Below are 26,417 nucleotides of genomic sequence, written 5' to 3' on the forward strand. Positions count from 1 at the left end.
AGAAACAGAACGACGCGACATCCTTTGTGGAGTTGAGCTCACCCGCCCCTGAGGTATCTCACGCCCAAGTTGTATCATGGAACACCTGCGTCTTTAGAGGGCGAAGGGAGATAGTCACGTACTTCCTGTCTTTCCAACACTTTTTCCATCCAGTAGCTCCATAGACAATTTTGCTTCACCATCGAGATTATCAATCAGCATGTCTCAGACCTCATCTCACGCTCAAGGTGCAGCACCTAGAGAGAATTTCTCATGGAATCGTGACTGGTCTGACAACAACGGTAGGTTTGGATGAACCCGCTCCTTATATCGTACTTTGTCTTTATGACGATACGACACTCACGAGACTCCTTTGGCTACAGAGCTGATATCTTTTTCTCGCAGGGGTATCTGATAGTCCCCACGTCTCACCCAGAAGCAGTAAGTGCATCAGGCTATTCCCTTCCCCAAATATTGAATAGAAGATTGAATATATGAGAATCACCGAATCGTCCTGACATTTCGACTATGCCAGAACCGACGGAAACGAGTACCACCGACCCGAAAGATGCATCTATCGCTTCGGAATCGGCGGATATACCTCGAATCTGCATTCAAGATAGCGGCTCAGAAGCGCCATCAGGGTCAATGACAACCAAACTTTAACTGAGAATTAAACAGACCGGCATATTGATGGGTTCACACGTCCCCATGCTTGTGATTCCCTTTGCGCGCATCTTGATATAGTTATACGTATGTATACGTATGCAATGTGATTTACACCATTCTCGCTTGTCCCAAAGAGGTAAAAAATCATGTTGGAATGGTGTTTCGAACATGGTTTTCACGGGAACAAATACTCGAGTATAGTGTCTTAGTGTCACGATGATCTAATTCAGACCCCAGTAGAGGGCTTCTACCATATAGGAAACCACCTACCTGGGCGAGCGGAAGATAAGAGGACCACGGGAGATGGAACAATCTGACTGAAGTCGATAATAGCTCAATTGACGACTAAATATACGAAGTTCCGTAATGTACGACCATCTCGCTCAATCGACAATGACATCGTTATGTAGGATCTCTACTCATTGTGTTCGCTTAGATTCTCTAGCAATATAGAAAACATATGGATACCATAGTGAAGATATGCAGCCTATGTTGTATATCAAATACAGTAAATAAATTTTGGGAATTAACCGCTTGAACAGAAAAACGTAACGTGTTACAACTGCGTGTCAGTAGATACCCTTAAGATTATCCTCACCATAAACGTATACTTATACATACGATGAGGCGAATCCATCTTATATGGGGTAGGTACAGCTCGCGCCAGATGAATTCAATCACGTATAGATCTACCCCAAGCTTTCGTGTTCTTCATTTCTCCCCAATATCACTCTCCCGGATCCACAGTATGATCTCTACGCAACTGTCTCCGGCTGAAATGCCTGTTTGGGATCCTCCTCAATATGTTGGGTCCTTGGACCCTTGTTGGCGCTGTAGTGCATGATCTCGTCGTCGTGTATATCGTGTTCCAGAATCTGTCTTCGGTACGCTGCTGACTTCAGAACGGTCGAATTTCTGTATAGCAAATCGCACTGCTCGAGTGATAGCTCTTTAGTCTCGGGGATGAACTATGTCGGTGATGAGATCAGCGTTGCCTTTCTTACTCTACATTCTGGAGAAGATATTCTACTCACGAAGTAGGCGAAAACAAAAGCGATACAACAACATCCGCCCCAGATCCAAAACACGTTGGTCTTCAAGCCCGCACTTCCAGGAACATCATCGACGAGATAAGGAGTGGCATACTGGGCGGAGAGGCTCGTACCGTCAGTTTATGTTCAAGACGCTGACGGAGGGCTGACACGGAAGACTTACCCCAATTGCGAAGTTGAACAACCACTGAGTGGCAGTCGACAAACTCATTCCTTTACCCCTCAATTCGTAAGGGTAAATTTCTGAGGTGATCACCCAAGCCAGAGTACCCCAGGTCGAAGCGAAGTGTGCGATGTAGATACAGCAGAAAGCTACCAGCACCTTTTGACCTGCTTGATTGGCTTGGGAAACGGCAACTCCTACAGCAGCGACGATTAATTGAGATACCGCCATACCGGCCGCTCCGTACAGCATGAGTGGTCTTCTACCGACCCTGTCGGCAGCCACCATCCCGACCACACTCATTCCAACGTTGACGACGTTGGTAGCAATAGTCGTCAAGAAGGGATTGGAAATTCCTGAGTTGGCGAAGAATGAGGTTCCGTAATAGAAAATGAAGTTTACTCCCTGAATCAGAGGTCCAGGAGATCATCAGCCTTGGAAGGAGACAGAGATTTGATTCAGGGTCAGATTGAAGAAGGGATGTGGACCCACAGTGAGTTGTTGGAGAGCTTGAAGCGCCATACCGGTGAAGATCCTCAGCCTCGTCTTTCCTTCGCCGTACTTGAAGCAGTCCGCCCAAGTAGCTTTGCCGACAGATCGCTCGTGTTCCAGATTTGCAGCGATCTCAGCGAACTCGGTAGTAACAGCTTGGGAGTCTTCCGATTGACCCAACAGTTTCGACAACGACTGTTTCGCCTTGACATGATCATCTCTTGATAATAGCCATCTTGGAGATTCGGGTAGAAGGCACATTCCGCCAATGATCAACGCTCCCCACACGAATTGTATACCGATCGGGATTTCGTATGCTGAGTTATCCGGTCTGTCTTTGGTGGCGTACACCACACATGCAGCGACCAAAAGACCAACAGTCACGAAGAATTGATATGCCGAAACTACCAGCCCTCGGATAGATTTCGGTGAACATTCGGCTTGGTATAGAGGCACGAGACATGAAGTTCCCCCAACACCTAGACCAGCGAAAACTCGTCCAATGGCGAAACCTGCCAGGCTCTTGCAACCGGTCTGACAAGCGACACCGATGAAAAAAAGACCTGTCCGGAACGGAATTGTACACCTAAATCAGCTTCGTTTGACCGATACCAGCTCGGCCCAGAACAAAATCTCCGCTTACAGATATAGAAGACAATCCCGAATCTTCGACCGATTCGATCACCTACGATGGATCCGCAAAGTGCTCCTAAACATGTTCCGACCGATAGGATGGAAGTTATCAGACTGTCTCTTCCTGAACCTAACAGGTAAGATCCATCTGGCTGCAAAGTCCCGAAAGTTCGTATGAAGGATTCCATCTCTTTACATCCAGAGATGTATCCGGTATCGTAGCCGAAACTGTGTTCGTCTGCTGTCAGACATATGACGAGAGGCTGAGGTACTATATGATGCACTTACAGAAAGCCGGAAAACGAGGCGAAAGCGCCTAATATTACGGCTAACGCTGGTAGCCCCATGTTTACGTGTCTGTTATTATTTTTGCTCGTTTGATGAAAGGAAGTTGGTAGTGTAATTTGGGTTGGAATCGAAGCAACATTGGTGCCCCGAGGAGGCCTTATATGTCTTCAGACACAAAGAACAAGGTCAGAACAAAACCTGTTCAATCAGTATGACGGAATGCACCGTTCCGACCCGAAATGTGCATTCCCTGAGCTCCGATAGCTTGTTTAGCCCGAAAAAAATTAAGATGATGCAGTCGGTTGCATCTGGGGCCCGACATACAATCTAGCCGTAGAATCCCAGGTATCCGGCTGAAGGGGTACTACACGAACCACGGAAGGCAGCCTTCCGAAAGCGAGAGATTTCGGATCAAGCGCGTCATTCGCGAAAGGTGTCGAGTTCGAAATTCAGTTGATAATAATTTGTCTATCCTACCGCGTTGATCAGACCTATCCTAAAAAACACTAGAAGACAGTGCAGACAAACCGAGTATATCGATCGACATGAATCCTACAGCTATCATCAGTCGCTCAACAATGTCCGCTTTAGGGCGATCTCCCGCGAAGATGCGGCTGTCTACAGCAATCAATGGACCAGGGCATGACGGCGTGATTCCCAAGGCTCGGTGCGTGATTGTACAGGTCATGGAACCGGCAAGATGAGCTGATATCCCACCAAGTATGCAACCGGAAGCAGGACCCGATGTTAAAGTGCTTGTGATAGGTGCCGGTAATAGTGAGTGCATCGTTTTGGACAAAGATCCTGCTTGCTGACAAACGATAAACAGTCAATTTCGGATCTGACGAAGGGGTAAGTCGATGCTAACTGACAAGCGTCAACAATGCTAAGACTGACTTAAATAGCCCTGGAATCACTCCCAAAGAATCGAGCAGAAGCTCGGGAACCGATTGAAAGTCGTTGGTCTCGTGGATCCGGCCATTCCAAGAGCTCAAGCGGTTTTGGACGCGAAAAGACTCACGTTCGCTTCGTCAGCATATGCCGATACTCCGATATACCGTACCGTACAGGAAGCCATATCTAAGTTATCCGCTAGTCCTCCCGATTTGGTCTTATTGGGTTCGCCCCCAGCGTTTAGGGGTACAACGGACCCATCAAAGGGATTCAATACAGAGATTCAACTGGCGGAAGGGTTTCCCAAAGCTGCGTTATTCGTTGAAAAGCCAGTTAGCACGGGCAGCGTTGAGGAAGCATCCAAAGTAGCCGAGTACTTGGAGGGCAAACCCAATTTGGTCAGTGTGGGCTACATGTTGAGATATTCTGCTGCGGTGCAGAAGATGAAGCAGATTCTGAAGGAGAATAAACTGGCGGTCATGATGACGTCTGCTCGATATGTCATGGGTGAATTGGATTTCTGTCAAAAGGAAAGCATCCGTACTGAAGTTTTGGCTTCAAGCGTACGAACATAGTGCGAAAGTGGCTTGGTGGACCAAATCTATTGATTGTGGACCAATTGTGGAGCAAGCTAGTGGGTAACATCACAGATTGATCGAGCGATGTGTCTGGCTAAATCAGATCTTACATTCAGCTCATTTCTGCGACCTTTCGCGGTATTTTGCTGGAGAGGTAGACTTGAGTACAGTCCTGGCTCACAGTGTCGAATGGTATGAAAAGCCTGGACGGCTCACAAAGGTATGTGCTGTTTTTCCCAGTTCACTATAGTGTTGCTGGATCGACCATTGTAGATACCCTTCGACGAGGACAACCTTGTACCTGAAGATGATCGCATTCCAAGATTCACCAGTGCTACCTGGAAATACAAGTCGGGTGCTATAGGTCATCTGGAGCATGGCGTGGCTTTGCAAGGAACAGAGTACGTTTAAAACCGCTTCTTGGGCTGAAGGGCAAAATCCGGCTGCTTATCGGGCCAAACGAGCAGATTCTCTACCGAGATAACGGTCTTCGCTGATGGGTATCAATTGAAATTGATCGATCCTTGTAAGTGAATCTACTCTGTGGAAAGAGTTCTTGTCAGCTCACTTACAATGAGCCAGACAATCGACCAACTCTGTATGTACGAAGACCAGGAAGTGATGTTGAAGAAGTACACCATTTCAACGATGATGATCCTTTCCTCTCCGAAATGTCGACCTTCATCGATACAGCTGCTAAAGGTACCTCGGAAATCCCAGTACTCAGTTCATTCGCAGATGGTGAGCCGCATGTCGTTGCAGAGATCACGTTCGCCAGATTCCGCTGATATATTGGTCCCTTCTATAGCTGTTCGAACGTACGAGCTCACTTGGGCTATACGATGGGCAAGTGAGAAGACTAGAACTCCTAAATAGATGTTGTAGATTTCTCGTGCATGGATGGACAACGTCCCAGAGTGAAAAGATGATGCCAATCACTGTCTACTGATCACTGTCCAAAAGGGAACTCGACAATTGAGTCATGCATCACAGATATGTAGTCACGGATTTGCCAAATTGACCTCTCTACTCTACACTAATACACCTCTCCGTCTACCGATACGAATACGTGGGTAGGTTTTGTAGTATGCGCCCTGACAAATTCGCCATTTTTCATATCAACCGCATCGACTGAATGTCATACATTGATCAGTTTGAGTCGTGATGACTTGCGCATTGCAAAGAGAGCATCTAGAATCGGATGGCTTACCTCTTTCCGCACAGCTTTCCACATCGGCCGTTATTCCAGCTTCGAAATTCCTCCTGACCAGCCGTCTGCGCGCCGTCTCCTCATCCACGTCCACCCATACCTTAAAATCCATCATATCGGAACACTTCTTCCAACCGGGAATATCGAGTAACGTATACAAGCCTTCAATTAGTATGATCTTGTCGCTGGATGTGATAGGTGTTGGTGATAAGACAGGATTCTTGATAGCGTGATCAAAGGTAGGAAAAGGGATAGTCGTAGGTGAATCCGGACGTGAAGGGGTTTTTAGTTCTTCCAAGAACTTTTGATACTCGGGCTGATTGAAGGTGAAAGCTGCCCCCTAGTATCCATCCATGATCTATCAGACTTTACTTTGAAGTAGGAGCAGTTCACTTACCCTCCACCTATGCGCGTACACCGGGTCCTCCATCGCATCTAACTCTGCCAGCGTATAATGCCATCCATCGAGACTGACGCACACTGCACATATAGGCTCTTCGGCTTGAGAGGAGCCAAGGCGTGATCGCAGAATAGAGTTGATACGCTGGGTCAGTGGGTTCGCTATGGTGGACTTCCCGCATCCTGGCGGTCTATTCAACTCGTCAACTCTAGTAAGTCGGAAATGAATTGTCCAAAAGACTCACCCAGCGATACCGACTAAAAGGCGACCGTCCCCTGCGCGACTGACATAATTCACATATGTCAACTTCGAGAGATACCGAGTGTTGACATTCACTCACGCATAATATGTGTCAACGATATCGTGCGCCAGCTGGTCTATTGTTCGTGACATTTCATCGATGTGATTGACTTCGAAACCCGAAGATGTTGAGCAGTAATAAATCAGCTAGCCTCCACCTGTCTCGTTGATCCTTTCTCTACGAGTAATCCCTGATCTGGTTGTACCTCAACCCTCGACGTCGCCGCAGGGATCCGGAAATCCCGCTAGACGCGATGGCTGTTAGCTACGGTGGATGTTCCAAGAATCTCGGCAGACAGTCTTCCGAACCCTGGTTTTTATGTGACGACAGTGATCCTGATTGCCGCTTCCACCACCCTTACTCTTCGTTCTTCGGACTAGACTTGGCTTTCTTCCACTTGAAATTTAACACAAACAACACAATATCGGGACTGGGCCTGCTGGCTGAACTTTATAAAGGAATAGCTCGCCGAGCTCGCAAGCTCCCATGTTCCTGTGATAATAGATCTGGAATACCTACTTCGATAAACTTGAAATCCGATATGTCAGCGACCGCTCTCTTCAAAAGCACAGGACCAGGTGGACTAGAAGTATCCAGCCTCTTCAAAGTTGAAGGTTGGATCGCAGTAGGTTCGTAGGCCCATAACAGTCTGCAAAGTGACTAGTTATCGTGTAGCTGACTCGCATCTTAGTCACTGGAGGCGGTACCGGTTTGGGCCTCGTGACCGCAACTGCTTTAGCTGAAAATGGTGCTAAAGTCTACATCACTGGAAGGAGAGCGGAACCACTACAAGCTGCTGTTGAAAGCTATGAGAAGCTCGGAAACAAGGGCAAGGGAAGTATAGTAGCTATCCAAGCGGATGTCAGTACTAAAGAGGGTATCAAAAGTGAGTTAAGCTCCACCCATCATGATGTGAGCTGGAGTCTGATGAGAGCCATAGAATTCGCTGGAGAGGTCCAAGCTAAAGAGAAGTGGATCAACGTACTCATAAATAGTAAGTTGGGCGTTTACAAAGAGGATTATGGAGGACCTTGGCTGACACACCAATAGATCACGGTGTATCACTCGGCGCAACAGATATCAACGCATGTGAGCAGACCCCCGAAGGGTTGTCCAAGCAGATGTTCGAGGGGGAGACTTTTGAGACTTGGTGAGTAATTGATACTGGTCGGCCCCCTTCATTGGGATTGGGATGCAACAAGGCTTGGGCTTATACCTCTGGGCAGGCTCGAAACCTACAAGATCAACACTGCTTCTTATCACTTCACAACTTTCGCTTTCCTCCCACTGCTAGCGGCCGCCAAGACGGTCGGCGGCTTTCCAGAACCAGGGAACATAGTCAATCTGTCATCAATGTCTGGTATTACGAAGACTTCTCAGCGGGGTCAATTCAACTATAACGCAGGAAAGTGAGTGATGGTATCCAACCTGGACTAGTACTGATTGCGTGCTCAGAGCTGCTACAATCTCATTGTCCCATCAACAAGCTACTGAATTCGCTAGAAGAGGTCTCGGTATCAGAGTGGTGGGTAATTCTGCACAGTTATATACGCGAGATCCTGAAACTGATCGGAAATACTCATACCCCTCTGTTCGCAGAATGTAGTCTGCCCTGGATACTTCCCTTCTGTGAGTTTCATATCTTCGGCCCAAATATATGATCGACTCTTCCAACTTACCCTTTTCCGCTCCAGGGAATGACTGTTATCCCTCCTGAGAACAACACCGGCTCTGAGGCTCATTACAACGAGTTCCGTCAGCAATGGGGAATTCCATTTGGTCGACCTGGTAAAGCGGTTGACTACGCTCAATGCATCTTCGGTCTTATCACTGTAAGCTATTTTCACTTTGTTCTATTCCTCGTCTGGCATGAACGCTGACCTGTACCTCTGGTACTAGAACCAATACGTCACTGGAGCTGAGGTCGTTATTGATGGAGGATGGCTGTTAGAATCCGGTAAGTCAATTCCTCTTTGTGTTAACGACATTTCGTACTAATGTCGAGCTGCTTGTCTTAGCTTTCTAAGAACCAGCAGTGACCCGCGTCTTCATACTGTGAATGGACCTCGTGCATGACATCACTGTAATAAATAACAATTCTTTCACTCGTGTTCACAACCGTGATATTGAGAGCGCAATACTGTCATACGGACGCTCATACGGACGCTTATCGCTAGAACTGCCAGCCGGGCTGAGTATCTGTACCTGATATTGGCCATACGCTGTTCGTTATCGCAGCATCATTACCCCAGAGCTCCATCCTATTGAGCAGTGCATCGTTAACTTCCCAGCAGGACCGTTCGCTTTTGGCAGTGAACGACTTACCAATATCGCTCAAAATCTAGTCCGCTTTGATCGGTTGTGCTGTCGTTGGCGTTTGACGAATTGCCTGTCTCTGACCACGTACTTGCCGATGGATCGCCGATTGCCTGTATCAATTGATCTATCATGCTAGGAGACGGTACTGTTCCAACCACACTCTCCAGTACAGAAGCATAGGAAGATGCGAGCTATATGGTTCTTAGCCTTATATATCACCATGAGCACTAAAACTGGGTAAGCTTACGGTCTTCATCGATCGGATCTGCCTGAACCAGGAGGCCGTGGATGTGAGAACGCTTCCCCAGTGATTGGCAGCAGGATGATGTGGCTCCCACACGATGGACAGGAGCAGGGTCAATGATGCCTGGAAGGCGAAGTACAGCGTATACCATTCTGAGCCTCTTTCGTGATTCGGATGGTTGAGCACGTATTGTTCGATATCCTGGAGATTGGCGAGGGCGAGATCACGACACGAGCTGACCGAAAATGTAAGCCCCACTCAAAGTCGAATTGGGGGTTCAATGAAACTTACTCGATGCACTCCCTGATCCCCGGTAATGATGCCTTGGTACCGCTAGTGTCCCACGCTGCCGCCAACAGTATCGGTCGATGTAATATCGCTCGGAAATCCCTGGTCCTCCACATCTGCACTGCTCTGGCGAGATCATACGGTCCGTTGGTGTGCATCTGCATGGACCCCAAATCATGTTGAAGAGCCGATACAATGCGTTGATCATAGCGCCTCACTTGATCGACCGAGGGCGCGGGATGTGATTGAAGGATGCGATCGTGTAAGCCGCATGTCACTTTGGCCAATCTAGCCTGAACAATGAGGGCGGTGTACAATGTGGGTCGATCGCATTCGGCGGGTTGCATGGCGGTAGAAACCGTCATATGTTCGTCGTCACAGTTGATAGGTAGAGGCATGCGGGCCAGTTGAAGGGGGCTGTGAGCATGAGGCCGACCAAAAGTAACAGCGCACCCAGCTTCCAGGGTGACAATGGACCACCAAGCCCTTACTCGAATTTCCTTTTCTAGAGGAGTGTGTCGATTACTTGTGGCTGGTATATGTAGCCCCAAGGCGGTGGCCATACGTATAGCCATTCCAAGACATAGGTAGCCAGCGTTGGGTCGATTACTCCGCTGCAAATAATTCGCCATAATAGCTAATCCTTGCACAAGAGGCAATGTCCCTCCCTCCAATATCTGACGGTCCATCGATTGGCGTGCGATTTGATAATACCGATAGCCATGATCGTCTTCTTCAGTTTGCGCAAGATCTAGGGCCCCCATGGCAAAGATCATGTACATGAGAACGTCTGACCCGGGTTTGACAATAGGGAGCGCACCAGTAAGCTGTGCTCGGATTGTCGGTTCGTGCACCAGCGGAGTGAGATGATCTGTTGTGCACCAATTAACCAGGTTAAATGGAGTAGAATGGTGTTGACACTTACGAAAATACCGGAAATAGCTGTCCACTAACGGTCTTGATTCCATTGATGGTGGAAGTATGACTTCTTTACTGGGTTGACTTGAGGTCCACTCTTGCGTCATACCTGACCATCCACCCATGACTAATGAACCGGAAGTGACGAATGCTCCGATTGGTGTCAGACCTTGCACAGACTTTGGCGACAACCTTCTTATGGCATTGAGAAAAGTCGCTCCTGAGGACAAGCCTAGATAGCTGGCACCTTTCCCAGAAGATCTAAGGCTCGCCATCCCTGCGTCGGACTGAATGCCGAGATTTCCTACTTGCTGATGATCGGCCGTTGGGTCGGGATCTCGATTGGTCTCCTCCTGCCACTCAAAATCCCCATCGTCTCCATCTGAAGCGGAGTGTTGACGTAGCAGGTCCGGTTCGGTCGAAGGCAGACGGGTCGGCGGGAATGATACAGCAGGTAAGATCGGTGTTAATCCAGTTCCGGGAATGTGAGGCTCGGTCAAGTGAGGTGGAGCCAAGACTGCTTGAGGTTCAATCTGATGCTGATTTGGCTCCTTCGCTGTGCCCCGAGAATGCTAGATCACCCATAGCCAGTGGTACCGCATGGACTTCTCATATGCGAACATCAACTCACTGTTCCTTCGATCAGCATGGATGCTCTAGCACGATCACCTGCATCCTTGACACCGCGATTGATCATATCCATATACGCATCATCGAGGGAATAGCCCTCAAAGACGGTGTTCCACAATCGCTCATAAGCTTCAATCCTATCACAACCCGCAGTATTAGCGTGACGGAAGACAACGAGATATGCTACCCACCTCTCTTCAAGTTCTGTCATTCTTGCTCGCGTCAAAGCCGATTTCACCTCCCGTTTCCCGTAAATGCAGGGTCGAGCGTCCTGCGAGCACCTCTTGCATGGTTGATGACCATCGCACCCCACCTTTCGCAGTTCTGGGACAGTCGGAAGAGGATCATCTGTCAGCTAAAAGGAAGCATATATAAGATGTGACCAAGAAATTGAGTCCAGAAAAGGCTCACTGCATTCGTCGCAAGCTGCAGCGACTTTGATGCGTTTGTTGGGACGAGAACTGTCTCCCCTATCAGTCCGTATGCCCGATTTGTTCGCGCTGATGTCCACATGAGGTGAGGTAGACCGACTATTCTCTGTCTGTGGGCGATCTCCTGTCATACGGATAAGATAAGGCTCCTGGATGTAGTACGGAGTAGAAGAGCGGAATGAAGAAAGGCTAAACATTCTAGAAACTAAAACCGGAAGAGGATGTTCCGGCGATCTTGGTAAAGGCCCAAAAGGCCGAATGATTACTTACGTATTCATGCCTGTTGTTACGCCGTCAGGCGCGTTGCATTGGCCAGGTACTGAGGCCAGATCTGGATGAGGATGTTCATTATCTCACTCCTCCGGACTATGGCACGTCACCGCTGTGGCCCCGTTCATTTCAAATTCTCAATTTTTTAGCGACAAGCTGCAGTAGGTCTATTCTAACGTTGGATCCGTTGTTCTGAAGTGCAAAGTACCCCGTAACAGCTCTGCTATCAGTGATTCCCACTTCAATATTTATTTGGAAGACTTCAAAAAAAAATCGGAGCGGTAGTCGCCGGTGATTGAATGGCTCACGTGTATCTATGAAAACCAAGTCAGTCATGGGATGAGGAATTAAGTAACTCCGCATACCAATGTTCATCTTCTCAATATCTTGCTATTCAACGACCCGTGCTTCGGTGGAGCAATGTCGGCCTCGGGTAGAGCTTGTTTACGCTGTACATCGAAGAAGAGGAAAGTGAGTGATATAGGGTGTGCAGCGAGTGTGTTCCATTGACGACTTCAGATTTCCAGTGTGATCATGCAAGACCTTCTTGTGCTCTATGCATGAAGGCTGGACACGCTTGCGAATATCCTACAAACCGACAGAAAAGGTGAGCAGCGTATCATCCCCAGATAAGACATACAAGATCCGAATCGACTCTTCCTGATCTGCCTTGTCTAGGGGACCAACTGCTGGAAGTTTCAGAGCATGCGAGGTTCGAGTACAGCAATTGGAAAACGCCCTGTATTTCCTTATGAGCACGAGCGATGTGCGAGCGGCGTTGGAGAAGAAGCTAGAGAATGAAAAGGTTGGTTCTCTTTGCATTCATAGATGGTCTCGCCCTTCTGACACCACTCGCAGATGGACAATCCTCTCCCTCCAGCTCCTTCCGCTTCGATTGAACGGCCCAGACTCCTTGAAACATGGAATGAAAAGCCACTGAACACCTACAAAGACTTGCTTGAGTTTGATAGGTATACTGCAACATTAGATCGTCTCGAAGAACCCTTCAGATCCCCTCCGAGTCCTGAGTACATGTATCAGCTTCCGGGCAAGTCATTCTCACACCACTTAACTCGTTTGTTATTTACGTTAACATGTGAACTGGAACAGCATCGTCGGTCGCAATCATGGATGAGATTTTGATAAACAACTCACCCATAAGGCACAGCGAACAGTCTGTCCCGCCCCAAGCAAATCTTGTACTAAGCTCCGACAATCGAAATGCACCATCACCTTTATCGAATCTCGATTTCCTTGCCTCAAGTGCGATTTCACTACTCCCCACACTCTCTTCGAGCCAAGCCAATGATGCTCATGATCACAACTTTGATCTGGCAACTACGGCGCGGACCCAGTCTTTCGAATATCTCCCAAGCAATGGTCAAGGTATCTCTGATTCTTTTGTGTCTCCAGGTGGCACGCAATCCCCCTCGGCCTACGCTATATCACCGAGCGCAACTCGCCATATGTCTCGCCAAGTGAACACAGAAGAGCCTAGACAAACAGCTGACCTATTCTGGTAATATGGATTACTATCATTGGTGTAGTATACTTCTATCGATAGATCGTGCAGTTTCATATTTGGGATTTTACATATGGATTATACATATGAATAGCCAGTCAATCAACAAAATGTTATATACAGGCAAGGTGTCAACGTTGTCAATCCAAGACCCTCCAAAACTCCGACAATCGTCTCTCGACCAGCAGCGTGATGCTGGATGAGGGTGGGTAGCGATCATAACACATATCTGATACCATCTTGTGCGATGTGGCCCCTTTCTGTGTCGGGCTCTTCAACCTCTAATCTATCCATTCGAGCATTTTCACGTTGTAGACACCATCTCAATACAACGCAAAAGACAACGGCGACCGCAGCCATAACGGTGTTGACAGTAAAGGCAAGCTATGGCAATTGAGTGTCAGCCTACCGTTATCAACATCTCATTTGGAGTCGGCGCACTTACGTGGTACGAAGGAGCAGTGGTAGATTTGTAAAGATACGGTGACCAAATTTGAGCTACGTTACCCAGTGAATTGATGGTAGCATAAGCTGCAGCTCTCTTGGCACGAGGTCTAGCGAAGGTTGAAGAGATCCAAGCGAGAGCGACATTGTAAGAACCAAACATCCCACCAATCATCAGGAAAAGAGAGAAGTATCGTGGAGCTGTCTTTGTGGTTGTCGTAGCGATAATGAATCCGACCATACCGAACACAATGGGAGTGAGCAGATGGAAACATCTCTCGGGCTTTCGATCAGATGTATATGATATTGTGAGAGCAAGGAAAGCAGCAAAGAGGTAAGGGGGCGCAGTGAGCAAGAGAGTGTTGACCTTGGACATGCCGAAAGTGGCGACCACGGTGGGAATGAATTGAGTAACGGCTCCGGCAGTGGTCTTGGTGATAATGATGATAGCGAGAAGGTACAGCTTGTAATCCATGGCAGCGGCTTTGAAACTCTGGAAAAGAGTCATCGTCTCCTCGTCTCGTACACCAGCGTCCTTCTCCAAACGATACACGGCGATGGCCTTTTCACGGCTGGATAACCACTTTGTGGTGGCAGGATAATCGGGAAGAATAAAAGCGGAAGCAATGGCCGCTGCGACTGTTACAGCACCTTCAAGGATGAACATCCATCGCCAGGAGGAAAGCCCAGAGACACCGTTTAGGCCTTTTTGGATACCCGCACTGATGAGACCCGAGAAAGCTCCAGAGAGAAGTGATCCGGTGTACAGCTAAGAGGGACCCAGGCAATCAGGGTTTTGTGAAGACTTCGAGGAGGTGTCAACTTACGATGGACGTTCGAAATGCCAACTCTTTCTTTGTATACCACGATGAGAGAAGGAATAGAGCACCAGGGAAGTAAGGAGATTCGGTCACACCTAAGAAAAATCGGATAACAAGTAGATGATTGTAGTTGTCCGCAGCAGCTGTACATGCAGATACAGCTCCCCACAAAGCCACCCACACGGAGAGATAAATCGAAGGTCGAACTCGAGATAGGATAAGATTGGAGGGAATTTGACCCAGGATGTAACCGGCAAATAAAATGGAGACTGCGATGTTAAACTGGTCGCCTTTCAAGTGAAGATCTTTTTCCAGTCCTTGTACTCTGGCTGAAGCCAAAGCATTTCGATCGAGGTAGTTTAAGATCAAAAGAATGAACAACACAGGTAGAAGTCGGAGATCGATCTGCGTTTGAACGTGAATCAGTTCAAGGATGTTTGCCATCGAGAGGTGCTGGCTCAGAGGGAAAAAAACACACCTTTCGAACAAGTTTGGCGTGCGCAGCTGCATATTCTTCCTCTGAGAGACGTTTCAGAGCTTCAATTTCTTGATGAAGAAGGTTAGCCTCTCCCGCTTGGGTCGTGATGTAATCATCGACAGCCTCGACATGATCAAATTCGTTTTTGAAATCTGTGTCAGCCATAAACTCTCCCTGATTGGGTGTTGCCATAGAAGTGTTGAGTTTCGACATGTTGATGGACGAGAGTTTTATTGCCAAGATATGGTAAGTGTGCTCCACAAAAGAAGTGTTGGGGCTCCTGGGGAGAAAAGACTTCCTAGCTTGATCTTCTTCGCCTTATATATCTGCAGAGCACTCAGTTGGTCCAGCTTAGTGGAGTTTCTAATCTCCGGAAGCGATACGAGGTTGATTGGGGCACCTCTCAGGAATCGGTCTCACACGCAGGACGTTCAAGCGGGGAATGGTTCGTCCGCACCTCCGCCTAAGCAGTGAAGAGTGTCTCAGCTTAAATCGCGCATTCACTTACTTCCGCGCCGCGTTGTCAGTCATGTGCAACGGTGATTTCGGAGAAACGTTAGTCCACTTGTCTAGTCTGACTCGCCCATATATATGTCGCCCTGATGAGGGAAATCGATAATGCAACTCCACAAATCCACAAGAGATTATTGTAACTCATCAGTTTTACGATGTCTCCTATCGCTATTTACCCAGTCAATGAAACAGCTGCTTTCCCGGAGGGCTATGCAATCCAACGTGAGCACAAAGCAACTCCGAATTCATCGAGGACTGAATCATTCTCACTTGTCTTTGTACCCAATCTAGCCGAAAGAAAAAGCACTTATAAGATCGCACAAATCGGCGCTGATGGCATCGGCCCTGAAGTCATCGAAGCGGGTGTCCAAGCCGTTCACGCAGTAGCTAAGAAAGTTGGAACTTTCAATGTGGATTTCACCGAGCTGGATTGGTCTTCAGACAGATACAAGAAGACAGGAAGCTACGTACCAGCAGATTACATAGAAATCTTGAAGAAACATGACGCTATCTTGTAAGTTCTAGTTTTTAAGTCTCACAGACAGCCCCAGTGCTAATCAAACATATTAGCTTTGGTGCAGTCGGTGCTCCCGATGTCCCTGACCACATCTCCTTGTGGGGCTTGAGACTCGCAATCTGTCAACCCTACATGTATGCCAATGTACGGTGAGCAACAATTCCCCTTCACTATCGGTGACTAAGCTGACAGGGTATCTAGACGAACCAAAGTTCTTCCAGGTACCAGTTCTCCTCTCAAGAACCTTCAGCCGGGAGAACTGGATTGGTGTATCATCCGAGAGAACTCCGAAGGTGAATATGCTGGTCACGGTGGAAGATCTCACAGAAGTTTGGATCATGAGATTGGTACTGGTAAGTTTAGGCATACAACTGTACGTCGAAATATCCACATCTGACGTCTCTTCTTAGAGGTCACAATTTTCACTCGAACTGGAATCCGACGAATCGCCAGATATGCTTTTCAAGTCGCTCAATCTAGACCTCGAAAGCTTTTAACTTACGTTACAAAGTCAAATGCTATGAGAAATGGTATGGTACTCTGGGATGAAGTCATTAATGAAGTCTCAAAAGAATTCCCTGATGTTGTGAGTCAGATACTCACCGCGATTAATTGTCGAGGATCCAGCTGATCAGTTTACATAGACCATGGACCATATGCTTGTCGATGCGATGACCGTACGAATGACACTGCACCCTAAATCCCTCGACACCATCCTCGCTACCAACCTTCATGCCGACATCCTCTCCGATCTGGCCGCCGCTTTGGCCGGATCAATTGGAATAGCTCCTACGGCAAATATAGACCCATCTAGAACCATGCCTTCCATGTTTGAGCCAATTCACGGATCAGCATTCGATATCACTGGGATGGGCATCGCAAATCCCGTAGGAACATTCTGGAGTGCTTGTGAAATGCTCGATTGGCTTGGTGAACATGAGGCTTCCAAGATTCTCATGAAAGCCGTGGAACAAACTTGTGCCGATGGCATCTCGACAAGAGATTTAGGTGGTGCAGCCAATACGCAAGAAGTCACCGAAGCTGTAATTCAACGCATCAAAGCTTTGTGACCGTGGTGATTGGTGTTTCTTTATTTTGTATTCATGTATCTAGGATTAGCATCGTATCTATTTTACACAATCATGCACTCTTTGCCTCGTTCACTTCTCGAGTACTACATACATCCCCTCCAAAGTCAATCTGGAATTGCGATCACAGAGGCGCCTGAGGGTGACCCAAAGGTATATATCCTGGGGAATTATGTGAGCCATAGATTCGAGTCATAAGCGACGTAACGGATAGGTATCCTGATTCGGGCTTTTCGACAGATCAGAAAAACATTGGTTCAAAACTTGAATGGGATGCTCGATAGCTATGCATCACGGCACGATGTTCATAAGTTGATGAGAGATCTCCGAGGTAGGACCAGGGTGGAATTACTGGCAGATTGTGCATCGAAATACTATGGTGCAAAATACAGTTGAAACTAAAAAGAAAGCGGTACAGGCTACAGCACAGGAGATGGAGGCATTGATACATGATACGCCCATATGGATTCCGGCTCTAGGGCAAAAGTATCAAAATCGAAGTGAAAACAATCCGCAAAGTCGAAAGTCGGTTCTTCCGTGATTGGCATAGCCTGATTTTCATTCACACTAGGTATTATACTTGCCGAAGTGGTTTGCTATATTGAATGTTCGGTTGACAATCAGTCATTTACGAGGCAATGCAGACACATTGGATTCAAGGCTTACGTTGCCTATGTGAGCAGGATCTTCTCGCTCAATTAACGCTCGTACCACTCTACTAAACTTGTCCAACTTCGGCCATCGTTTGGCGAAATGCTCCAGAATTCTCAACGCTCGACGGAGATCCCGTATGAGCCTGAGGAAACGTGGTCCAATCAGTGTATAATCCCTCGAAAACCTTGTTCATGGTATGAAAACATCTCACCATGCGGCTGAACCATTACGAGCTCGTTCTCTCCTGGCTCCATAGACTAAAATCAAGCTCCCCAGAAATACCATGTCCACGTACCCAGGCCAATATAGACTATCGTTGTTCTTAAAGAAAGAGTTCGATAGGGTTGAGCATATGATTCGAACGGATCCTATAGCAGCCTGTAGAGCATGATCATGTTGAATCTGTGAAGGAGGCAGCGAAAGAGCTGGTCGATTTAGATTAACGATTTGAGAATGATATAAGCAGGTAAATAGGGTAGACATTTGACGACGAGGATCAAGAGGGGTTTTGGGTTTTTCCTAAGGTAATATGAATCAGGTAAAACATAGAATCTTGAGTGGGCGATGTGCGTACAGTATCTGCCTCGCAGTCCAGACCAATGTCATTCCACCAAGCATCAAGACTACTCCGCAAATGCAGAACCTCGTTCCCTGTTTCGGATAAATCAATATGATGTTGAGAAATATCATTATGAAACTGAAGACGTACCATCGATGATCCTATGGGAGACTGACTTGTTGAATTGTTCCATTGCTTGGCCTATCATTCGAGCCATGATACTGATTGAATATGCGGGAAGCAGGCGAGTTTTTGCTTGTATAGCAGCAACCTCGAGAATAGGCTGGTAGGTCACTGAAGGAAGCGTGTTCGACTGGGTGGACATGCAAGAAGCGTTATCTGGTGATATAACTTCACCTGTATCTTCGCCGGGGAATTTTCGCTTCGTCCCTCTAACGCGATGATCATCCGTCAGGATGATTGATGGATTTGGAGGAGAAGCTGCTGGCTCGAAGGGAGGAGGTGCAGACCGTTTAGGCTTTGGTGGATCGACTTCCGATAACGTATGTTTTTCTGAACCTCCTGGAATACAGGTATCTATATCTGAGTCGTTCAACATGAGAGGAATACCGAAGTCGGCCGAGAGAAGTCTATCGAGGACGTAAAGGGAATAGAACACCCTTTTTCTCAGGTCTCTACCGGTAGCTTCAGTGAAAGTAGTAGCGTATCTCTCGGGACAACGGTGTAGACCAGCTTCGTATGCCAGCTCTTTGAACAAGTATCTATCAGCCACACCACTGTATGTTCAAGGAAATCAGCTAGACAGCTTACTGGTAATAACACCGGATAAATGCATAGCGGGCCGATACGTCCTTTTCACGTAGAATAGTAGCTCCATGGCAAGAAGGGCCTGTATACCGAACAGATCGTTGATTCTGGAATTTTGACATGCCCCGACCACCAAATGACCTAGCATTGTAGCTTGAGAAGTTGAATGTATTGTAGGTATTTTCGATGCACTGTTTACGTTGCTCTCGGTTTCATCAAGGCCCAATCCACCTATCGTAAATATGGCTAGAAAGATGGTTGTCAAAGCTAATGATTGTTCTGGAGTAAGGCCCTCGAAAGCTGATATCTGATCATATGTGATTCCGTTGTCACGACTATCAGGGTCACTTGATTGTACCATCTTATGTATCTCAGCTAATTTCACTGAATTGTTGAAGCATTGTAGCAAGTATGCTCCATCTAAGAACGGGAAAAGCGGATGCCATAACGCGAAATATCGATTAAGTCGGGTACGAAGTAACTCCTCTTCTAACATATCTTTTGATCGAAGAAGATATATCTCGTATAATGCCGTTTCGTCTGAACGTGGTTCATCGTGATTGCGATGTATGAACGCATCTTCGATACCTGGATCAGGCGTTGGATGATCTTTGGAGATCAGATCTGATCGTACTGTATCAGCTAGATAAACTCCCGAAGCTGATCCAGCAAATCTTGGGAACCCATTCTATAAAGATTAAATGTCAGTACCACAACCGCTTCCCCCTATGGTGTGCACTCACAGGGCCGATGTAAAAGCGTCCTCGCTCATGTGTCGAAGTTTCCATGACCTCTCATATTTGCTTGGTGTTTCGTATTTCCGATAAAACGTGAAACACATTACATCTCCCTTGAACGAGCATGATCATCCTAGAACGAGCATGACCCACGAGACTCTCCTTGATGGTTTTTGCATGCATAGTTCGCAAATCACGTGTGTTACCCCACGCGCAGCTTTATTGGTGGTAAATCGGGTGGACTAACTTACCTCCGCACCTTGAGAATTCCAGACGTAGCGGCAAACCAGCGTCTTCATTCTCGGACCGGGAATAGTAAGCCGGAAATAGGATTGAAGAGGGATTATAAGGGTGCGTGCGAGTCCCTGACTAGGGCAGGAAACACGACAATTGTTCTCACTTTATGGAATGTCTACATCAGAAACAATAGATACCAGATTGACGTCTCATAAAGCTCAGCTTATAGCTGAGTTCATTGCAAAGCATCATGGACATGTAAAGGGCAGGGGTAGACCGTTAATCGTGTCCATGCAAGGACCACAAGGAGCTGGTGAGTTCAGGATCTGTCCACCAGTCGAGTTGATTTTGCAAGCTGATATTTCCTACATTGGTTCAGGTAAAAGTACCTTAGCAGCTGCATTGGTTAAGCTGTTATCATCCTCGTTCAAGCTTACAACAGCTGTCGCTTCACTCGACGGTGAGTCTACGCAGCTCGCATAATGGGCTGGGGAAGGAATAGCTAATCAGCTCAATCAGATTTCTACCTTGATCGTGAAGGATTGGATGAAATAGCAGCTACCCATTCCTCCAATAAGATGCTTCAAGGTAGGGGACCACCTGGTACACATGACGTTGGGCTACTCAAGAATACCCTTGAACAGTTGCGACAACCGCTGCCGAACAGCGCTAATTCAGTGGCTCTACCGATTTTCGATAAAAGTTTATTCAATGGTCGTGGTGATCGTTCCAAATCTACAATCCCCATCAATCCGGTTGATTTAGATGTGTTCATGCTAGAGGGGTGGTCGTTAGGTTTTCAAAGTCTTCCAGAAGATCGTCTTAGACAATTATGGAAAGTTGGGAAAACAGCAAGTAAACATGATTGGGAAAGTATATTACAAGTCAACGATAATCTTACACAATTGAATAAAGAGACAAACAACTATTTCGATTGTCATATTTCGATAACACCCTTAGATTGGGGGTATGTCTATCAATGGAGATTGCAACAAGAACATCACATGAAGAGGGATAATGGGGGATCAGGTATGTCAGATGAAGAGGTCAGATTGTTCGTAGATCGCTATATGCCTTGTTACGAACTCTATGGGAAGAGGAATTCGGTGGTCCAGAGTCTGAGACTGGTATATGGATCTGAGAGAGAGGTGGTGAACGTCGAGGAGGATTAAGGATCTATTGGCGCATGTATCTGTATGTCATATTACGCGGCGTTGTTCCGTGGCTTGGTCAGTAGGAATTGAATCTCAAGAGATACTACATGATGATATACGGAATGTGTGATCTCCACTGACTTGCATTGGCCAAACATGACGATGTAGTAACTCAAACTCTGATACATATCTAATGGGTGAAACGATAATAACAGGTAAAACACGATAATCCCATAATAACGATTACAAATCCACGGTCATAAATCAAACAAGGAAGCACTGGAGCCACGATTAATTTTCCTCCGTCCTCCTAGCCATGTAAGCGACAAGATCACACACTATACACAGTAGCACATTAGAAGGCATACTCTTTCAAGATTTGGGCTGGAGGTAACAATTACTTACTTCGAGAGGAGAATCCCCATTCGTTATCATACCAAGCTACTATCTTTGCGGTTCTATCATTCAGCATGACAGTCGCATCGACGTCTAGGATACTACTTTGAGTCGAAGATAGGTAATCTGAGGAAACTAATTTCTCATCTGATACACCCAATACACCAGCTAAAGCTGGACCATCCGGATGAGGAGTGCTCGATTGGATTGGTCTTCGGGCAGCCGCTGCTCTGAATGGTCTAATCAAAGCTTCCTTGGATGCAACAGGTGTCGATAGTGTTACAGTCAAATCAACAAGAGAAACATTTGTTACTGGTACTCGAACGGATATACCTAGTCATAACGTAAGTACCACTACATCCGTCAAAAGGTAGAATGGCGTACCATGGAATTTGCCTGCTAACTCTGGCAAAACCTTTACTACTGCTTGGGCTGCACCTGTAGTCGCTGGGATGATATTTCCCATAGCCGAACGACCTGTTTCAGAGCTCAACATCAGCTTCGAGCTCAGACTTATGGAAACTGTGAAGATGAGATTCACCCTGTCTGATATCTTTCGTACTGAATCCATCAAGCACTTTCTGACTTGCTGTACTTGCATGAATTGTTGTCATCATTCCAGTTTCCACACCGAAGGCTCGTTGAAGAACGAGTGCTAAAGGCGCCAAGCAATTTGTCTGAATAAACACATGAATCAGCTGCCGTCTTATCTTCGTGAAACTTTGGGACTCACTGTACAGGAAGCATTACTTAAGACATCATCTTTTCCAATATACACATGATGATTTACACCGTATACGCAATTCAATGTATCTTTACTTGGTGCCGAAATCAAAACTTTTTTAGCTTTTCCATGCTTGATATGCACTTCGGCTTTTTCCTTAGTGGTCAATTTTCCAGTTGATTCCATAATGTAGTCCGCGTTGGCAGAAGACCAATCTAATTTTGTGGCATCCCTCTCTGAAAACAAATGTATAATCCTTCCTCGGAAGATCAATGCTGAAGGTTTAGGGTTGTTAGGTGTAGCTTTGAGAAGACTAGGATGATCTTCAGGACAGATGGACAGGTCGGCCCCTGATCGGAATCTTCCATGTGTTGAATCATGCATAATTGCCGTCATCAGATGTTCAGAGGAATGTGCGGTGTGATTCACTGCCACCAGTAATAGATCTTCTCTTTCAAGTAACAGTCGGAATAAAGCTCGACCTAGACCTTCTTATCAATATATAGATGCATAGCGGATATGTTTATCAGGATGCATGACTGACCTATACGACCGAAACCATTGATCCCCACTCTCGGAAGTGACGATTGTTCAGTGACAGCGATTGGCACTGCGAACGATGTTAGTCGGACTTGATTTCAGACTATGGAACACTGTTTCAAAGATAACACTCACTGTTGGCTTTTGCAATCAAGTACGTTTCTTGAGTATACTGCTTCGTCGGTATGACCGTTGCTGATCTAATGACCACATATTGATCATAGACACCCATCTATTTATATATCTCTCGTTCATCTGAATTCGAAATTACGCGCGGATCAACTCTGTGCCGCCCCGTATAACCTCTATCAACGATTCAGCTCGTTACCCCACGGACGGGTAAAACGGATTGATGTTCTGGAAATACGGAAGAGGGGACCCCACAGTTCGTGATCGGTGATTGTTCCTGCTCATTCGAGGAACCATTGGGTTTATTCTGGAATATCGGCTTTTTCATTACCATACAACTAATGCACAACGTTGATAAGTTCGTAGTGCGGGGCAAACATCGTTTCTGGGTTTATACGGAAGTAGAAAACTGAAACTTTGCGAGACGCCGAATACTTGATCGAGCTGCACGTGAATAGCCATACTGGATATACGTGATTCACTACTACACTTTCCTGTCCACTCAACACCAACAACATATTATTCGCCCACCCAGAAATAATCTTGGCTCATCAAGGTACTTCAATCCAAGATCAATAGTATTTAATGATCCAGGTAATGTAAAAATGTACTTACATTGGGACGATCTGAAGAGGTAATCCCAGCTGGTGGTGATTTGGTAATTCGACAACCGGAAGGATTCGATATAACCATCACACCGGTCTTTGGCCACGTACCCACTTGCATTCATAAATCTGTTGCGAGGTCGATTTGAAGGGATGCAATGTTACGCCAGTAAATAGTCTTCTTGAGATGTACTCACACAGTACGTATACTTCATTTTCACATGTCCTGTACTTTCTGGTGCCGCTGTCAATGCGAGTGCAAGGACCATAAGCTTATATCCATGTCGATGTCGATATTCAACTTCCTGAAGAGAAGAGTTCTTTGAAGTTTCTTGAGGTAATCATCCTTCGACGTTCATTCCTGCCCTAAGTTTTGGGGTACTTTGCCTGCTAAGACGAGAACGACCCGAAAGTCCTCCCTATCAAGACACAGAAGCATCGATCGACAACCCGACCCCGACTTGTCAGTATGCAGGTATAAGTAGGATCTATTTTGAGATGTGACATCATCTGTCAACTGTAAAATGCCCTCCTCATTTGTTAGTACGCTGCGGGATCACAACGAGTGGCAACACCCTGGAAATCATGGGATTGTCGACGGAAGAACCATCGTTCGATCAGGACCTGATGAACATACCCTACTTAGCTATCATACATGATAGGGAGCAGGATTTGGATTAGAGTAAGCCTAAAGCATTTGCTTCATTTAGGTTCACCATTTCAAGCCACAGCAAGTATCAGGATCTCAATCACCTTGGAGCCACTCCGCTTATCGACGTATTCATCTTCCCACTTACTGTTGGTATGGGCTCAGTGTATTCCCCTGACATCATCAAAGGGTATAAGAGAGGACAAGGAGAATCGCCAAATTTCGAACGCATCGGTACAACCCAGAGCCAGATCCAACCTGATGCTTCATCACATTTACAATCGATACCATTGGCTTTTGATCCTTTGGCAGATCTCTCTTTCGACGATCTGACCTTGGGTCTCCGATTTGACTTCAACAGTATACACAATAGTATGAGGAGGCGTATTTATGACGAATCAAATCTGACGCTAGGAGTTGATCTCTCCGATCCACAATCTACCATTGACTATGCCAAGCAACGGCCTAGGAAGGAGGACAATCAGACGAACATACCTGGTACTTCAGCTAAAAGTATCCCTTCGAGATCTTTGGATGGTTATGGCTGTCGGAGATATCTTTCACAGTCACATCATCGGCGGACTCGACCTACCTGAGGGCGTGGGTGTAGAACAATCAAACCAATGAGTCACGATATTACCATTACTCCAAATTACGATCGACTATCTTCCGTTGATCCGAAATCGACTTCGTTGGGTCTGGCTCATCCGAGATTATACAGACATCTTAGTATTGAGGATGGTCAGAAGATTGAAGAGATCGCCAAGATCTCCAGTGAGGCTGCCCGTCAGGATGTTGTCAGAACTATGAAACTGTTAGATGACAAAATTTCGAGGAGATGTGTTGACAGTATACGCTATATTGACTGGACCTGTGGGGAATGCTCAGGCTTCTGGTAAGGCTTCACTTATTGATGTGAGACTTCGATTCATGCGATTGATAGATTGTTATTTATTTACATTGATATGCTCTCCTCTCCGTTGTCCACTGTTCTTTGGTCGCCTTTTCCTTGTCATGATTAATTTCACAAATCTTCGTTCTTGGTCAATTCCTATCAGGTACAACAATCAATGAGCACTCCCGTTCCGTTCGCATAGACAGTACATTTCATATGGTAGTATTCACTTACTTTGCTGTTTCTACTCGATTACAACATCTTCCTCCTCACCATCAGGGACATACTGTTTTCCCACACCTGCCAACTCCCAGGAGACACTCGATGATCTCGCTCTTTCCTCTTGAGCTTCTCTCTCGATCTGTCGTCCTCTTTCGAAATCGTCTACTCTCTCTTCTGCTCTGGATCTCGCTCGTGGGGCTTTGGAAGCACTGTCGGCAGATCTAAATGCTGATCGACCAGCTCGGAATGATCCAGCCGATCCTCCTAAAGATGGTGCAGAAGGTCGGACAGGTAATTCACCTAATCTATCTTCTGTACCTTGACCTTCAGCGGCAGCAGTAGTTTGTTGACCGTTGGAAGAGCCCGCAGGGATGACCGGAAGGTAAGAGACGACGTAGCCTAATTTACCGGGTGGGTTGGAGCCGAGACAGTGTAAACAGGTTAATTCGGGGTAAGGTAGGTAGGTGATCTCTTGGTTGTTTTGGCCGGATTTGGATGTGATTGGAGCCGGAGTGGATTGGGGTCTGCGACGAACAATTAGAAAGTCAGCCAAATATATCTCGAAAACGGGAGTCACAATACATATGGACTAATGACAGTGACGAATGCCGCAGTAACGATCGAAGAGGAGGAGGGCAATGACGGAATACTCAAGCGATGGAACTTGGTGATAATGAGCGATGCACACTTACCCAGCAGTCTCACCACCGATACCCGCCCATCCTCCATTCCAGTCCACAGGTTTCCCATCAAGCGTAGTAAAGCTCTTGGAGCCAGTGTTGAAGTCAGCTGCCCATGGTCGGATCACTCCATTGCCATTGGGTTGATTAGAGGCAGTTGCAGTTCCGTTTGGGTGTGTCATATTGTATAATTCAATCTCGATGTCAACTCCAAATAGACTTGTGCAGGAGTGAATATGAAAGGTAGGAAGAAACGTGCCAGGTCTACATCGACTCATACATTCCTTTATATAACTGTGGGATATCCCATTCAGACTCCCCCAATG

At 46.7% G+C, this 26,417-nt stretch overlaps 12 protein-coding genes across 12 annotated transcripts; 5 read left to right on the forward strand and 7 right to left on the reverse strand.

Annotated features, from left to right (window-relative positions):
• Nucleotides 1-199: 199 nt before the first annotated feature.
• On the forward strand, nucleotides 200-645 carry V865_006311 (uncharacterized protein; the record flags this gene model as incomplete). The annotated part of the gene is made up of 3 exons (XM_066230070.1): nucleotides 200-281; nucleotides 385-420; nucleotides 515-645. The coding sequence occupies 3 exons, from the start codon at nucleotides 200-202 to the stop codon at nucleotides 643-645; spliced, it is 249 nt and encodes an 82-aa protein (XP_066086167.1).
• Nucleotides 646-1,403: 758 nt separating this feature from the next.
• Nucleotides 1,404-3,335, reverse strand: V865_006312 (uncharacterized protein; the record flags this gene model as incomplete). Its single annotated transcript, XM_066230071.1, has 6 exons — nucleotides 1,404-1,616; nucleotides 1,683-1,793; nucleotides 1,864-2,268; nucleotides 2,356-2,918; nucleotides 2,999-3,216; nucleotides 3,277-3,335. The coding sequence occupies 6 exons, from the start codon at nucleotides 3,333-3,335 to the stop codon at nucleotides 1,404-1,406; spliced, it is 1,569 nt and encodes a 522-aa protein (XP_066086168.1).
• A 519-nt stretch (nucleotides 3,336-3,854) lies between these two features.
• On the forward strand, nucleotides 3,855-5,624 carry V865_006313 (uncharacterized protein; the record flags this gene model as incomplete). The annotated part of the gene is made up of 10 exons (XM_066230072.1): nucleotides 3,855-3,943; nucleotides 3,998-4,053; nucleotides 4,106-4,128; nucleotides 4,182-4,677; nucleotides 4,733-4,804; nucleotides 4,865-4,968; nucleotides 5,022-5,149; nucleotides 5,216-5,274; nucleotides 5,331-5,489; nucleotides 5,557-5,624. 10 exons carry the CDS (start codon nucleotides 3,855-3,857, stop codon nucleotides 5,622-5,624), a joined length of 1,254 nt encoding a protein of 417 aa, XP_066086169.1.
• A 160-nt stretch (nucleotides 5,625-5,784) lies between these two features.
• Nucleotides 5,785-6,751, reverse strand: V865_006314 (uncharacterized protein; the record flags this gene model as incomplete). Its single annotated transcript, XM_066230073.1, has 5 exons — nucleotides 5,785-5,879; nucleotides 5,959-6,298; nucleotides 6,356-6,548; nucleotides 6,603-6,641; nucleotides 6,699-6,751. The coding sequence occupies 5 exons, from the start codon at nucleotides 6,749-6,751 to the stop codon at nucleotides 5,785-5,787; spliced, it is 720 nt and encodes a 239-aa protein (XP_066086170.1).
• Nucleotides 6,752-7,200: 449 nt separating this feature from the next.
• V865_006315 (uncharacterized protein) lies at nucleotides 7,201-8,657 on the forward strand (the record flags this gene model as incomplete). Its single annotated transcript, XM_066230074.1, has 9 exons — nucleotides 7,201-7,288; nucleotides 7,351-7,545; nucleotides 7,600-7,653; nucleotides 7,710-7,809; nucleotides 7,886-8,068; nucleotides 8,115-8,184; nucleotides 8,259-8,288; nucleotides 8,354-8,491; nucleotides 8,559-8,657. The coding sequence occupies 9 exons, from the start codon at nucleotides 7,201-7,203 to the stop codon at nucleotides 8,655-8,657; spliced, it is 957 nt and encodes a 318-aa protein (XP_066086171.1).
• Nucleotides 8,658-8,832: 175 nt separating this feature from the next.
• V865_006316 (uncharacterized protein) lies at nucleotides 8,833-11,269 on the reverse strand (the record flags this gene model as incomplete). Its single annotated transcript, XM_066230075.1, has 7 exons — nucleotides 8,833-8,920; nucleotides 8,985-9,169; nucleotides 9,226-9,457; nucleotides 9,514-10,381; nucleotides 10,436-11,000; nucleotides 11,060-11,195; nucleotides 11,250-11,269. The coding sequence occupies 7 exons, from the start codon at nucleotides 11,267-11,269 to the stop codon at nucleotides 8,833-8,835; spliced, it is 2,094 nt and encodes a 697-aa protein (XP_066086172.1).
• Nucleotides 11,270-13,497: 2,228 nt separating this feature from the next.
• On the reverse strand, nucleotides 13,498-15,237 carry V865_006317 (uncharacterized protein; the record flags this gene model as incomplete). The annotated part of the gene is made up of 4 exons (XM_066230076.1): nucleotides 13,498-13,665; nucleotides 13,727-14,494; nucleotides 14,553-14,951; nucleotides 15,025-15,237. 4 exons carry the CDS (start codon nucleotides 15,235-15,237, stop codon nucleotides 13,498-13,500), a joined length of 1,548 nt encoding a protein of 515 aa, XP_066086173.1.
• Nucleotides 15,238-15,692: 455 nt separating this feature from the next.
• On the forward strand, nucleotides 15,693-17,124 carry V865_006318 (tartrate dehydrogenase; the record flags this gene model as incomplete). Its single annotated transcript, XM_066230077.1, has 6 exons — nucleotides 15,693-15,759; nucleotides 15,829-16,051; nucleotides 16,108-16,203; nucleotides 16,256-16,407; nucleotides 16,465-16,640; nucleotides 16,699-17,124. The coding sequence occupies 6 exons, from the start codon at nucleotides 15,693-15,695 to the stop codon at nucleotides 17,122-17,124; spliced, it is 1,140 nt and encodes a 379-aa protein (XP_066086174.1).
• Nucleotides 17,125-17,561: 437 nt separating this feature from the next.
• V865_006319 (uncharacterized protein) lies at nucleotides 17,562-19,911 on the reverse strand (the record flags this gene model as incomplete). The annotated part of the gene is made up of 7 exons (XM_066230078.1): nucleotides 17,562-17,738; nucleotides 17,809-17,938; nucleotides 18,008-18,315; nucleotides 18,371-18,447; nucleotides 18,506-19,063; nucleotides 19,127-19,811; nucleotides 19,867-19,911. 7 exons carry the CDS (start codon nucleotides 19,909-19,911, stop codon nucleotides 17,562-17,564), a joined length of 1,980 nt encoding a protein of 659 aa, XP_066086175.1.
• A 357-nt stretch (nucleotides 19,912-20,268) lies between these two features.
• Nucleotides 20,269-21,269, forward strand: V865_006320 (uncharacterized protein; the record flags this gene model as incomplete). Its single annotated transcript, XM_066230079.1, has 3 exons — nucleotides 20,269-20,410; nucleotides 20,477-20,557; nucleotides 20,617-21,269. The coding sequence occupies 3 exons, from the start codon at nucleotides 20,269-20,271 to the stop codon at nucleotides 21,267-21,269; spliced, it is 876 nt and encodes a 291-aa protein (XP_066086176.1).
• Nucleotides 21,270-21,542: 273 nt separating this feature from the next.
• On the reverse strand, nucleotides 21,543-23,143 carry V865_006321 (glyceraldehyde-3-phosphate dehydrogenase, type I; the record flags this gene model as incomplete). Its single annotated transcript, XM_066230080.1, has 7 exons — nucleotides 21,543-21,589; nucleotides 21,657-21,980; nucleotides 22,032-22,124; nucleotides 22,189-22,324; nucleotides 22,381-22,853; nucleotides 22,916-22,981; nucleotides 23,047-23,143. The coding sequence occupies 7 exons, from the start codon at nucleotides 23,141-23,143 to the stop codon at nucleotides 21,543-21,545; spliced, it is 1,236 nt and encodes a 411-aa protein (XP_066086177.1).
• Nucleotides 23,144-25,433: 2,290 nt separating this feature from the next.
• Nucleotides 25,434-26,273, reverse strand: V865_006322 (uncharacterized protein; the record flags this gene model as incomplete). The annotated part of the gene is made up of 2 exons (XM_066230081.1): nucleotides 25,434-25,935; nucleotides 26,104-26,273. The coding sequence occupies 2 exons, from the start codon at nucleotides 26,271-26,273 to the stop codon at nucleotides 25,434-25,436; spliced, it is 672 nt and encodes a 223-aa protein (XP_066086178.1).
• Between the last annotated feature and the right edge of the window lie 144 nt (nucleotides 26,274-26,417).

Source organism: Kwoniella europaea, chromosome 1, assembly GCF_036810445.1.
Source record: "Kwoniella europaea PYCC6329 chromosome 1, complete sequence".
Classification (NCBI taxonomy): Eukaryota; Fungi; Basidiomycota; class Tremellomycetes; order Tremellales; family Cryptococcaceae; genus Kwoniella; species Kwoniella europaea.